This window comes from Curcuma longa, chromosome 9 (assembly GCF_044706935.1).
Source record: "Curcuma longa cultivar G26 ecotype Majalengka, Jawa Barat chromosome 9, ITB_CL_G26_1.1, whole genome shotgun sequence".
NCBI classification, from domain to species: Eukaryota; Viridiplantae; Streptophyta; class Magnoliopsida; order Zingiberales; family Zingiberaceae; genus Curcuma; species Curcuma longa.
This window is the reverse complement of record NC_133869.1, coordinates 3,638,442-3,653,286: the sequence shown is the minus strand read 5'-3', so window position 1 is coordinate 3,653,286 and position 14,845 is coordinate 3,638,442. Positions and strand designations below refer to the sequence as shown.

The following is a 14,845-nucleotide window of genomic DNA, read 5'->3' as shown; positions in this document are numbered from 1 at the left end:
GAGTGTCGGAGTAGTTTATCGGGATTCATCTCCGGCATCATTCTAACTCTCTTTTGGAGTGTTTTTTTTAAGTCTCTTTATCCCTTCCGATAACTATCTTTGGGGAGCGTGCATGTTAGTCCTCGTTGATTGGTAGCTTGATCATCCACGATACTTGGCTGAAACAATATTATACACTTGTATGAATAAGAAAAACTTTTGAAAGTATATAGTAGCCAAGAAAGCAGTGAATGAAACAAAAAATAAAACCTATAAATGCTTATATCTAAAATTGGATATAAAAGAACAGGATATTTACACAATAACTAAAGCAACAGAGAAGAAGATAAGAAATCTTATTCAAATAAGATGTATTAAAGATGAATACAATAGGATACTATAAAATGATGAAAAAATATAAGAGCAATGAAAAAAATATTTTCATCAACTTTTTAATAAAGGATTAAGTGAATAACTTAACTTAGGTAATTTATGTAGGTCTAATGAGTATAGAAATTTAAATTTTTATAGTAGAATTCAAACTTCAAAAGTATAATAGGCTTTAAATGAGATGCAAAATAAAAAAGTAGTTAGACCTAATGATATTCCGATGGAGATATGAAAATGCCTAGAAAAATAAGATATTGAATGACTTACAAAGTAATTCAATTTGATATTAAAAATAAACAAATATGTCTAATCAATGGACGATAAGTATACTCTGGTTCTCTTATATAAGAACAAAGAAGACATACAAAATTGTGTAAACTATAAGAGTATTAAACTAATGAGTCATACCATAAAACTTTAAAAAAGAGTAATAGAAAAAAGATTAAGAAAAGAAACAACAGTGATCAAAAATTAATTTGGATTTATACCTAAAAAGTTGACAACACAAATTGTACATCATTTAGGCAACTAATTAAAAAGTATCGAGAACAGAAACAAGACTTATATATGATATTCATTGTCTCAAAAAAGTTATGATAAAGTCTTAAGAAAAATTATATAAAGAATTCTAGAAAATAGAGATGTTAGCATAGCATATATTAAACTAATTATGGATATGTATGAGGATGTAATAATAAGAGTGAAGATTTTGGATGTATTAACCAAAGCGTTTCTCATAAGAATAAGGTTACATCAAAGATTAGCTCTAAGTCTCTATTTTTTAACGATAATCATCGACGAACTCACTGGACACATCTAAGATACGATACGTGATGCTTGTTATTTGCAAGCGATATTGTTTTAATAGATGAGCCCTGTGTAGGAGTAAATACTAAACTCGAGTCATGACAAAAAATGCTAGAAGTAAAAGGGTTTATCCTTAGTAAAGTAAATACAAAATATATAAAATTTAAGTTTAGCAATATTAGATATAATGAGATAATTATTAAGATCGAAGATGATGAGTTGTATGTAACTAAGAGTTTTAAGTATTTAGGAATATTTTAATAAAAGGATGGAGAAATTGAGAGAGAAATCTTACATAGAATACAAATAGGATAATTGAAATGGAAAAAAGTGTCAAATATTCTTTGTGATTGTAAAGTACATCTAAGACTAAAAGGAAAACTTTTAAAATGGTGATTAGACCTACTATGTTATATAGAGCTGAATGTTGGACTATGACTCGAGCATGTGAGAAAAAGATGAGATTTACAGAAATGAAGATGTTAAAATAGATGTGTGCATATACAAGAATGGACAATATAAAAAATAAAAATATTAGAGAGAAAGTCAAGATTGCATCTATAATGAGAAAACTCTAGGAGATATGTTTAAGATTGTACAAATATGTATGTAAATGACTAATAGATGCTTCAATTAGGCGATATAAAACTATGATAAATGTGCGCATCAAACAAGGAAGAAGAAGATCAAACGAGCCACAACTCTCTGCTACCTTCACTTGGACTTGTTTGCCAAGCCACAGCTTCCAACTGCCTCTATTTGGACTTGTCTGTCAAACCACAACTCTCAACTACCTCCACTTGGACTTATTTTGTCTAGTTCCTAACTAAAACTTTTCTGCTTAGTTCCCAACCAAGACTTCCAATTGTTTGGTTCTCAATTAGCACTTTGCACTTGCCTAGCTTCACTAGGACTTAGCTAAGTTGTATGATTTCCAACCAGGACTTCCATCTATCAGGTAACCTGCTTTACTTGACATAAACACATCAGTTTATAATAATCTAACTTTACATTTAGTCATGCATCAAAATACTGAGTTCACTATGATCCTCCCAACACCAACAACTACAACCTTAGCACATGAGGAGATAAAAGTTGTAAAGATGAGAATGTGAAGATGGATGTGTGGACATACAAGGATGGACAATATAAGAAATAAAAATATTAAAGAGAAAATCAAAGCTGTACCTATTGAAGAAAAATTCTATGAGACACATTTAAGATAGTATAGAAATGTATATAGACGATAAATAGATGCTCCAATTAGGCGATGTAAAATTATGATAAATATGCACATCGAACAAGGAAGAGAAAAACTAAAATATACTTGATTAGTAATAATAAAATAAGATAAAATTTATTTAAATATAAATGATGATATAGTAGGGATAGAGGTTAATGACGTAGAGTAACCTATATACCCAACCCCGCCTAGTAGGATAAAACTTGATTATTATTGTATATGTGTGTTAATTGTGCAAGAGTTTAATAAGTTGCATCGGAAAGCTTGTAACTTATTGAGATCAAGTTGGAAGGTTGTTGGACTAAGAGGTTGACGTCAACTAGAGGCTTTGAAGGTTGCTTATGTTGTAGGAAAAACATTGACTTGATCAGATTAAGTTGTGCTCATGTGATCAAGTTGATCATTGTCAGCTTGATGGTTTAGAGACCAAGAATAAGGTGAATTCAGAGGCACCTTTAAGTATAATGTGCAAGAATTTTGGAGGACTTGGTGCATCCAAGGACTAAAGGTTTGGTGAGATGGACTCAAGAAAAAGAAACACCAATAATATCAAAGACTTTAAGATATATAAGCTATAAGAGATTATGAGGGAACGTACGTAATCTCATGTTTTATTTCTAGGTAAGATCTATCTAGCGGTTTGTACAACTAAGAAATGATGAGTTTTAGGTCATAAGTGATGATTTAGATTGAGCTCGAGTTAAGTCAATATCTTCAAATAGATTCATTCAATTGAAGTATTAGATCAACTTAGAAATTGATTGTAAGCATTCTACTCATACAAGAAACCACTTACTACAGCTCTTCTTCCATACAAGTCATCTCAAGTCATGTAGGTAGTATTCATGCTAGGCGTTTTCCAGTGCCCCAATCATTTTCTCCTTTTCTTTGACATTTCTTCAACCTCCCCACCAGCTCAATTGACATCTTTGAAATTGGATAGCCTGGCTAAGCATTTACAAGCCAAACTTTTCTTGCCACATATTGTTTGGCTCTTAAAGCTTACTTGTGATTCTGAATGATATTATATGTTGCCAAATATAATGATAGGAAAAGAAAAACTATACTGAGTATTTGTTAAGATGAAAGTGCACTTCCAAGTCCTAGAGGGCAAATGAATCAGAATAACTATGTATAATAAGAAGGATAACAACCTGTTTCATTAGCTGCAATGAACAGGGTGAGAAATTCAAGATCTCGAAATTGCACATTGTGAATTCAAGCCAAGCATCTTATAACTTTGATAGAGCACTAAATACAATAGAATGCCACCTTAAGTAGTGCTAACCTTAGTTTTAAGAAGATGAGTGACCTGAATACGAAGAGAAGCCTGTGAAAACATTGGAGTAAGACTTTGTAAGATAGGCGAAGTTTGCAATTGGAGGCAGCACGGGCACTCTTTCTCCTTTCTTCAGCAGCTGTTGCAACTCCACCCTCTGCAAGCTCAAGATGGACTGTGAATCCTTCCATACGAACGCTAACAGTCCATTCTGGAGCACAAACAATGTCCCGGGCTTCGACCCAGGGTATCGGAACCCATAGCCGTTCGCGATTCCCTCGCCTGAATGACTACTTTTGACTTCCACGTGAAGAGATTCGCCATCAGTCTCCCATGGGAATGCCTCTGTTTCTGAGGCTTCCTCATCCATTTTGGCAATGAACATGGCGGAGCCATTGGGATGGAGGACATAGTGTGTTCCTTCCAAGATCTTAGTGGCAATGAGGACAAGGTGGCCTTCGAGTTCTTCATAAGAAAGCAGCAAGAAGAATAACGCCTTCCCTGATTTCCCTTCTGACGGCTGCCCTGGTGGCCAGCCGAAGGTGCCACCCCACACGCCGGCAAACTCCCGACCGATCACTGGAACCTGCGACGGGAGCTTGTACAGAGCGAACTTGCTCTCGTGCATGTTCGGCCATGCCCTGTAGGAAGTTAGCCTCATGTGGGTTGCTCTCAAGCTCAGCCCAATAAAGTCCCCTTTGCATAAGAATTCATGGAGCTGCGCGTGCTTGCTCTTTCCGCAACCGCCGGAGGCATTGCCGGAATTCGAGTTCGAAGGGCTAGATCTAACCATGAATTGCTTCAAGTAGCCAGCAACAGAGGAAAAGGATCTTCTTTTTCCAGTGGAAGGGCTCAGCGGGTGGTCCATGGTGACTCTGCTCTCGGCAGTTGTGTACTCGGCCGAGCCCAATACCAAGTCTGCTGCCTTACGGTCGATCCATCCGCCGTTGAGCTTGAACATGTCGATGAGCTCCAACCATCGATCCGCCAAGCGATCGGCGTCGTCCAAGGAAGAAGCGCGTTCAAAGAGAGGAGCGGCGGCCAAGTCCGGGGGAACCTTGAGACGGACTTTACTCGCCGCTAATTCAAGAAGGCGGCGGCGGTCGCTAAATGGCAGATGAGTAAAGGTCGGGGAAGAAGGGGATTGCGGCGGTGACGCTGTAGAGAGAGAGATTTCGTTGGTGTTTGAGCGGCTGCATCTTTTGGCAAAGTTTGCGTCTTTTGGTTCAGAAAAGGCGGAGATGCTCTCGGCGGAGGCCAAATGAAGGGGCTTCTGTGGAAAAATCGAAGCTTTCGATCGCGCATCGACTTCGAGGAGAAGGACGTTGGAAGACGAATCTATTGATCGGACGGAGCCGGGGTAGAGGCAATCCTCGCCGCTGTCTCGGCCGTGGAGGAAGAAACGTGAGGATGCGCCGTTGGCGTCGGCGAGTATCTCGAACACCGGCGCCCACAGGAGGGGCCCGGCGTGGAGGCCGAGGGGCCCCAGCTCCTGCGGGATGATGCGGACGCCAACGACGGAGAGGAAGCCCCAGACAACGCAGACGACGTTGCCCAGCTCCGGATTCTGGTGCACCCAGATGCCGAGGAGCGGCGCGACGCCGGCTAGGAAGCGGCAGAGAGCGCGGTAAGACCGCACGCCCCTTCGCCACAGGGGAAGCACCGGCAGAGGCCCGAGGAGCTGGCACTGCGCCAGCCACACCTTCTCAGAGGCGGCGACGGCGGCGTTGAGACCACGACAGCAGAGAGCTACCGCGCAGAGGTCGCGGGGGCGGAGGCGAGCGGAGATGAGCGCCAGGACGTCGTCTGGCAGGCCAAGAAAAAGGGCAGCGCCGTAATCCTCCGCCGACATAGCTCCTCGCACCGACAAAATCGCTGCTCCTTTCTTCTCCTTCTCTTACCTCACCAGAATCTGGTAAAGCTCCCACCTTTCTCCGTTAATGGCATCGGAGAAGATGAGAACACTGTTTCGGAATTGGAGAGTAGTCGATGGTTAATTAAGGGATTGGGGACGGATGTCTGACGTTATTCTCGCATGGCCAATGGGGAAAGGCTTGACAGGTACAAGTAACGAAGTAACACGAAGGGGAAGAAGAGATGCAAAGACTAGAGTAGACTACTGAAAAGTGACAACCATGACCCAGCCAAAAGCATATCTATTGTTCAAATTCGTTGATATTTCCATTAACAATTTTTTCTTCACCAGCGAGTCTATATATTAACAAAATAATTTTTAAATCAGACATCATATTTTATATTTTATCACACAATACTTATTTTTTCCGAAATATTTTTTCACTGATAGGATAAGTGTTTTACCTCCAATACAAACAGAATAATTAAAATATAAAAACACTTAAAATATTTTTGATGATCATAAAATAATTTTAAGATTTAAAAAAATTTATAAAATACTGATTATATTATATGAAGTTGAATATTGAGTAATAACTTGAACACATGATAGACGAGGAGGTTAAAGTGGATGTATGGATATATAAAGATAGATAAAATAAGAAATAAAAATATTAGAGAAAAAAATCAGGATTGTTTCTATTGAGGAAAATTTTTGAAAAAACACATTTAAGATGATATAAATATGTATTTAGATTACCAATAAATACTCAGTTAAATGATATAAACTTATAATAAATGTACATATCAAATGAGATAAAAAAATTTAAAAAAAATTAATTATTAATAATAAAATAAAATAAAATTTATTTAAATATAAATGATGATATAATTGATATAGTAAATATAGTTCAATAGTATATATGAATCCATAAAATCGATATTACTTAGTAGAATAAAATTTGATGGTTGTTATTATTATTGGTGCTACTCCTATTGCATCTCCAAACTAAGTAAAAAAATTAAAATTTTCTTTCTGGAACCAAATCAAATTGAATCAAGGTAAAAAATAATAAAAATTTCATTATTTCATCAAATATTTTTATTTAAAAGTTATTGTTTATATTTTAAAAAATTATATTTATTTATAATTAAAACAATTGTGCACTTCTAATCCTCTTCTAAATCTATTCATATATTTTTCTAAAATAAAGTTTTAATCCATTAATAAATTGTAATCAAAAAGTTATTAATAATTTTAAAAAGTTCAGATTTATTTTAAATTTGTGTTATTGCGCTGCTAGTGATCTTCTAAATCCATCCATATTTTTTATTTTTAAATTTAGAGTTTTAATATAAAAAATAAAAAATCTATCAATTACAAGTCCCAGATAAAACTGCCACACAACAGTTCCAATCTGATACTCTGCATGCATATACTCTGATGATTCCTAAATAATAATCTTCGTCAAAATTAAAACATGAACTTAAATTGTGAACCACAAATGAACATCTTGCTCTGATTCTGAGACCTTCTAAAGATATTCCCTGTATTGTTTTTTAATGTAGCCAACTCAGTGAATAGGATGGTAGAATGTGTTGGAGAGGGATAAATAACACTCTCTCTTCTTTTTTTTAAATTTTTTATCCTTCTGATCTATTAGTATATATGTAGCAGAATAATGAAAAGAAAAATAAAAAAAAATAAAGAACATACGAGATTTATTTGGTTCACACTTTCTATGATGCTGCTCCAAAGCTTTTGTCTCGAACGTGAGCCACTGTCTTTCTCTTTTTCGAAAACTTTTCGATTGGAGAAATCTCTTACATAATTTAGAAAAGTACAATATACACAAAATGATAAACTAAATAAGCATATAAAAACAAATACAAATTTACTAAATGTGATTGGAAATCTTGAATGTCGATACACTCATCCTAAAGCCTCCTAGCCTCCTGGATTGTATGAACAGAATCTTTGAGCACTTAGAGCAAAGAGGAAATGATAGCTTTGAATGTGAATAAGATGTATTTTCTTTAAGCCTTCGACTTGCTTTTATAGAGCTTGATTTGAACTTTTTAGTCTGAAAACCTATCTGATCGATCATAACTTGGTCAATCTTTATCCGAAGATCAAATCGCATACCTCAACTTTATCAGATTTTTCGATTGATCGGACCTATATTTGGGATCGGATCTCCAATCACCTAGTCCAAGGTTTGATTGACTAGACCACCTTAGGTTCGATGACTCAAACTTGATCTGATAGTCTAGACCACTTTAGGTGACTCCAACTTCGTCCAATCTTCTGGATCTTCATCTTGCTTCAATTTCTTGCAAGATAAACATGCAAACGTATGCAAACCAGCCTAGTTCTTAGTCTATATAATCTACTAAATTTACTTATTCAGAATTTTCTTTTCTAAGACTTCCCATACAACCTAGGATTCACTTTCCTAGGGGTTTCTTTTTCTCAAAATTCACTCCTTTAAATCTTCTCATTATTTAAAGTTCACTTTCTTAAGATTTTTTCTTTGTTAAACATCATGCTCATGACCTACTTAAATTTTTTCTTTGCTAGATATTTAATCATCCTTAACTTGTTTAGACTTTTCACTTACTAAACATCTGACCACCATTGACCTGTTTGAACTTTTTCTTTATTAGGCATCCGGTCAATCTTAATTTGCTTAGATTTTCTTATTGTCAGACATCTAGTCAACCTTGACTTGCATGAATTTTTCTTTTTCCTAGGTCAATCTTAACCTATCAAAATTTTTTACCAAATTGTTAAACATTTAATCACCTTTGACCTATTTAAACTTTATCATTCACTTCTAAACATTTAGTCAAAATTTAAAAATTGATTACACCAATATTTAAGTCCACGTAGAAGTGTAAGAAAAATTTTAACTGACAGCCCAACTAACTTAACTCATCCCACAGATATTAATATAGCCGTGGGATCCTAACAAAACAAGAAGCATATTTTCATCTCTCAGCCATCAACAAACACCTCTTTTTTCTTGATCTATATTATTGATCTTATGTAGGTATTGTCAAACTTTGGTGTTGTAATTTGTCACTTATAGCAGGAGCTACCTGCTTAGTGACAATGTAATAAAAGTGAATCAAGGACCATGAACAAGACAATAATTTTTAATATATATATATAATAATTTTCTATTATTATTATTTAATAAAAATATATAAATAACATCAATAATATCAATATCAATATGCGTAAATGTTATCAATAATATAACTCTAGTAAATCAACTAATAATAAATCTATTAAAAAATGAATTATTGGAGCTAGTATTCTCACAATGTAATAATATCATCTAACGTGAGTTAAAATTAAAGTCCCCTCATCACAAGTGGTATATAATAATATAGTAGCAATGTACAAACAAATATTGATCCTGCCGCTCGCTACCACACCGACATATGCAAGCAGAGCCGGTCCTGCTTGTCCAAGGGCCCTGGGCGAATTATAAATTTGGGACCCTGACAGTAGCATATTTAATTTTTAGAGCTTGATAAATTATAATTTTTAATTAATAAGAGTTCTAAAATAAAAAAATTGTATACCAAACAATATGTTCCAAACATAGTAAAAAAGAATAATTTCTTCTATTTAAAATTATAACTATAATTTAAATAATATTTAAATAAAAAATAATTTTTTCTATTTAAAATGATAACCATTATCGATCCATACAAATTCAACTGATTGTTAACCTGCTAAAACATTATCTAATTATTCTAGAACAAAGTAATTTTTTTTATATTTTATGTGAAAATGGAAAACTAAATACATAGCTTTAATGTATACACAAAGAAATTCAATTAATTTTCAATTAGTTGTTGTGAATGGAACAGGATGCACAAGGAAATTCAATTAATTGTTGAATGGAACAGGGGCCCACCGCCTGTTAACAGAGTGAGCCGCGGGGCCCGGACTCCACTTGGTCCCTTGGTGCCTTATCCAATGCATTTACGTATTAAAGGACACGCAAATAATACCTAAATTAATATTACTAAATATCTACATGCGTTGACCGTTGGATCAATAAACGCAGGCTTTAAAATATGGGCACAAATAACGAAGGCACCTTTTGCTTATTTATTTATTTATTTTTTCCTTCCAATTATGGACCATCCGACTTGACCTTCGCCAACATATAAGCCGTTCAATTTATAAGCCGTTCAATTTTATTGGGCCCCTGTTAATTTGGGGGCCCTGGGCGGTCGCCCTGGCTGCCCTGGGCCAGGGCCGGCCCTGTATGCAAGTGCATATTTACACGTGGATTGGGGAGCCACGACCCCCTCAGAAATTTTTAATATCATTATTACTATATAGAAATTTTTTATTTTCTTAATATATATATTGTTTTGGTCCCTCCTAAGATAAATGTGTTCAACTTAATATACATATATTATATTTTCTATCTCCTCCATTTACCTTCTCTCTCCCTGACCAAATCTTTCTCAATTCACTCCAAAATAGTTGTCACTACTTTCATTGACGATTGTGAAGTCGTCGTCGAAATTTAAAATTGATTACATATTCAGAAAACCTACGACTTAGCTTTCTATTGGTAGTTTGGTATCAAAATTTCGACGTAATATCACAACCTTGAGATGAGTTGTTGGCTCCTATTTCACGTTAGAGCTGCGTACAAATTTATTCGCCGTCGTCAACCACCGTGCAACCTATGATGATGATTTTTAAGAAATTTTGAGCTCGATTCCAGTCCTAAATCAAGAATTTAGAGAATGTTTGAGGATGAGCAAATTTTTGTATTGATTTGTGCGACTTTGATTCAATTTTGATATCAATAATTGATATTTATTTTATCTTTGGATGTAGGTATGAACTTTGCATCAATTTATGGTATCGAACGAATTTCTAGATTTTATTGAGCATTTTTCAAAAAATTCAATTTGCTTAATCGGAGATTTTCAAATTTCTAATGTCGTTTAATTCGATATTTGTATGTTTTGGTGTATTACAATTGTAAATGCCAAGTTAAAAAATCTCAATTCAAGTTTTGAAATTAATTTCGTGGAATTAACACTAGTAGAATTTGGATGGTGTATTAGATTTTGCCAAGTTATGTTACTTTGAATTAATTATTTTGATATGTTACTTGGATAAATATTTTTATGAAATAAGGACATCTTCAATGGGAGATATTTGAAAAAATATCTTCAAATGTCAAATGTCTCCCATTGGAAGGGATATTTCTCAAGACAGTAGAAATCACTGAACAAAAAGTTTTATTTTGATTTCTAATTATTATATTATAAAAAATTAAAATAAAATAAAAATAAGAGTAGAAGATATTTAGTTTGTGATATATTTTATTATAAAATTAAAATATTTAAGAAATAAGATATTTAATTGATGATGTGAATATGAGGATCATAAATATTTAAAATGTATGATTGTGGATGCTAATATATGATAATCAATTTCAATTATAAAATTAATACCGTAAATATTATTTTTGATTCCGTATATTAAAATATACGGCTTCAATTTTAATTTTAAATGATATTTTATATCATTATATTTATTGGATGAATTAATAATTACAAAATAAAATTTTAATTTTTACTTACCGGAGTAATAACGGAGTAATATGTTTGAACGGGTTAAAATATTTTTCAGAAGCCTCGCGATACGGGTCCGATTCTTTCCTTCTCGCCGGTCTCCGTCGTCGTTGCCTGAGAAAGAAGCGCTAGATTGTCCTCGCTTCGATCCGATCGACTGGCTGGTGGAAGGAGCAGGGAGAGGCGGGCAAACAGAGACGATGAAGAGCATTCGCGCGAAATCAGCGCCGAGGAAACCTCTCGGGGACGTATCAAACGGCGGGGGCAGCACCCTCCGGTAGCACAAGAAGAGCAACGCTTCCAAGGAAGCGAACGAACATGAAGGCACCGGTCGATCACCTCCTCCTTGCGCGCCCCGACCTAGCCAATGTCGTCGCCCAGGTGCGTCTCTGTTCACCCTAGATGGAAAGGAAATAAAATGACCCAAGGTGAGAAAAGGAGTTTGAGATTTTCTTTTTTCTTTTTTACTTACCTCGTGGAAAATCAGAAAAAAAAAAAACATGAAGGCACCGGTCGATCACTTCGAGGCTCCATTAATTAGAATTGATTAATCAAAAGAATTTTACTTTCTCCAAATATTATATAACGTTTCTTTAATAATTTATAATTAAAAAGAAAACTTATTTAAAAAATAAAAAAAAAATCTAAAAGAAAACTTATCTAAAAAATAGAATTAAAGATAAAATTTTGAAGGGTTCATTTGAATAAATCTATTAAAGAATCGTAACATCCCTCCACCCTTCAAAATAACCTTGCCCTCAAAGTTGATTAACAATAAATCTAGAAATTTTTATTGAATTGTGTCATATAACTCCCATGTTGCATCATCAATAGATAAGTTATCCCACTGAATTAATAATAGTATGAGATTGAAACTTAATTTCACCATCAGAATTTACTACAGGGAGATGTTGTTGAGGAGTAAATTTATCATCTAATTTCTTCTTCAAATAAGACACATGAAACACAGGGTGTAATTTAGAATCTTGTGGAAGCTCTATGCGATAAGCAATAGATCCAATACGCTCTAGCACCTTATAAGGGCCATAAAATTTTGATGGCAATTTCATAGAGGTTGAAGTACAGATAAAAGTTTGCTTGTATGTTTGAAGTCTTATAGAAATCCAATCTCCTATTGCAAATTCTCTTTTTGAACGATGCTTGTCTGCCAATTGTTTCAGTTTTGCTTGTGCATTGCATAAATTATTTTTCAAAAGTTGCAATATTTGATCCCTTGCGTGTAGGTTTTGGTCTACTTGATGCACGTTTGTTGATCTATGTGCATATAAGTTGATCGAGAGTGGTGCACATCCATAAACTGTCTCAAATGGTGTAATCATAGTAGATGAGTGGTAAGTCATGTTGTATCACCATTCTGCCCACGGAAGCCAACGAACCCATTCCTTTAGTTTATCACCAGTTAAGCAACGTAAATAATTTTCTAAGCATCAATTAACCACCTCTGTTTGTTCATTTGACTGTGGGTGATAAGATGTGCTAATTAAGTTTAGTGCTCTACATTTGAAATAATTCCTTCCAAAATCTACTCGTAAATACTGGATCTCTATTAGCAACAATAGATCTTGGTAGCTCATGTAGTTTGATTATGTGGTCAACAAATGTTTGAGCAACACGGACAGCTGTATAAAGATGTGATAACGAACAAAAATAGACATATTTTGTGAGGCAATGAACGACGACCATAATAGTAGTTTGTCCTTGTGATGTTGGTAACCCATCCATGAAATCCATGGAAATATTTGTCCATATTTGTTCAGGTATGGAGAGGAGTTGAAGAAGACCCACTCTTGCTATATTTTCTCCTTTATTCCGTTGACATACTTCACTTTCAGTAACAAAATTTTTGATGTCTTTTTTCATTCCTTTCCGATAGAAAGCCCTTGAAATTCGTTTATATGTGTGTAGGAAATCAGAATGTCTAGAAACTGATGAAGAATGAAATTCCTCTAATATCTCTCTTTTTCCATTGAGTTAGTTGAAAGGAAGATTCTGTTTTTATATCGTAAAATTTCTCCATCCCTGGAATAACGGAGTTCTGATGATGAATTTTGTAGTATGCTTTGAATGAGAGCTTGGGCAGATGAACTTTCCTTTACCTCTCTTTTTATATTGTCTAAGTTCTTGCAAGTCACTAAAGATATAACAACAACTCCATTTGGTTAGGAAGGCGAGATAAAACATCAGCTACTGTATTCTCCGTTCCCTTCTTATAAATGATTTCATAATCATATTCCAAGAGCCTCTTGATCCATTTTTGTTGATCTATGTTAGAGACACGTTGATCTAAGATGAACTTAAGGCTCTTATAGTCAGTTCGTATTTAAAAGCGTTGGCCAAGGAGATTGGGTCTTTATTTAGTAATAATATGTATGATAGCTAACATCTCTTTATCATAGATAGACATCTGTTGATGTAGGGGAGATAGTGTCTTGCTAGTAAAATCTAATGGTCGTCTATCTTGCATAAGAACCGCTCCGATTCCAACTCTAGATGCATCGGCTTCAATGACAAATAGTTTATTGAAATCAGGTAATGCAAGAATGGGTGTTGTCATCACAACCTCCTTTAATTTCTAAAATGCTTCTGCTTCAAGACACTATCTAAATGCATCTTTCTTCAATAAAGCTATTAGTGGAGCACTAATCTTTTCATAATTTTTTACAAATTTATTATAATAACTTGTGAGACCTAGAAAATCATGTAATGCCTTGATATTCTTTGGGATGGGTCATTCCTTCATAACTTGTATTTTGGAGGGATCAACAGCTACTCCTTTTTGGTTTACAATATGACCAAGGTATTTCACCTTAGTTGTTCCAAAGCTGCACTTAGATTTTTTCACAAAAAGAGAATGCTTATGCAAAAGAGTGAGTATCTTATAAAGGTGGTGCAAATGATCTTCGAATGATGAGCTATAAATAAGAATGTCATCAAAGAAAATCAATACAAAATTACGAAGGTAAGGCTTGAAGATATCGTTTATTAAATTTTGGAAGATGGAAAGTGCGTTAATTAAGCCAAATGACATGACTAAAAATTCATAATGATCATCATGGGTCTGAAAAGCTATTTTCAGAATATCTGACTGATGGATTCTTATCTGATGGAAGCCTGAGCGATGATCCAACTTCGAGAAGGATGAGGCACCTCTTAATTCATTAAGTAATTCATCAATGATGGGGATGGAATACTTATCTTCCACTATAGTTTTATTGAGTGCACGGTAATCCACGCACATTCGTCAACTTCTGTCTTTCTTTCGTACAAGCAGCATTGGGGAAGAATATGAACTTACACTTGGGCGAATGATATCAGCTTGAAGCATCTCTTGTACAATTTTCTCATTTTCCTCCTAAATGTGAGGATAGCGATAAGGTCTAACATTTGTTGGTGCACTCCCCAGTATTAGAGGTATACGATGATCATGTGAACGGGGTGGAGGAAGTCCCTTTGGCTCGACAAATAACTTGAAAAATTTTGAAAGAAGCGTCTCTAATTTTTGGGAATTGTGATATACCTTTAGGTTCCTTCTTGACGGAGAGTTGCATGAGATATATGGAGCAATCTTTCTTTAACAACCGCTCTATTTGATGACTACTGATTGATGTGATTGTATCTTGTTTCTTGCCCTTGATCTTAGAAGTGTATTG

The 14,845-nt window shown here is 34.8% G+C and overlaps 1 protein-coding gene across 1 annotated transcript; it reads right to left on the bottom strand.

Moving 5' to 3' along the window:
- Window positions 1-3,540: 3,540 nt before the first annotated feature.
- On the bottom strand, window positions 3,541-5,804 carry LOC141834833 (F-box protein At5g39450-like). The gene has a single exon (XM_074722207.1). The coding sequence runs from the start codon at window positions 5,548-5,550 to the stop codon at window positions 3,715-3,717; it is 1,836 nt and encodes a 611-aa protein (XP_074578308.1). The 5' UTR covers window positions 5,551-5,804; the 3' UTR covers window positions 3,541-3,714.
- Window positions 5,805-14,845: the final 9,041 nt, after the last annotated feature.

Bases quoted from the DNA above. Each gene is read 5' to 3' on its own strand.
- LOC141834833 (XM_074722207.1), bottom strand. From the start codon at position 5,550: ATGTCGGCGGAGGATTACGGCGCTGCCCTTTTTCTTGGCCTGCCAGAC.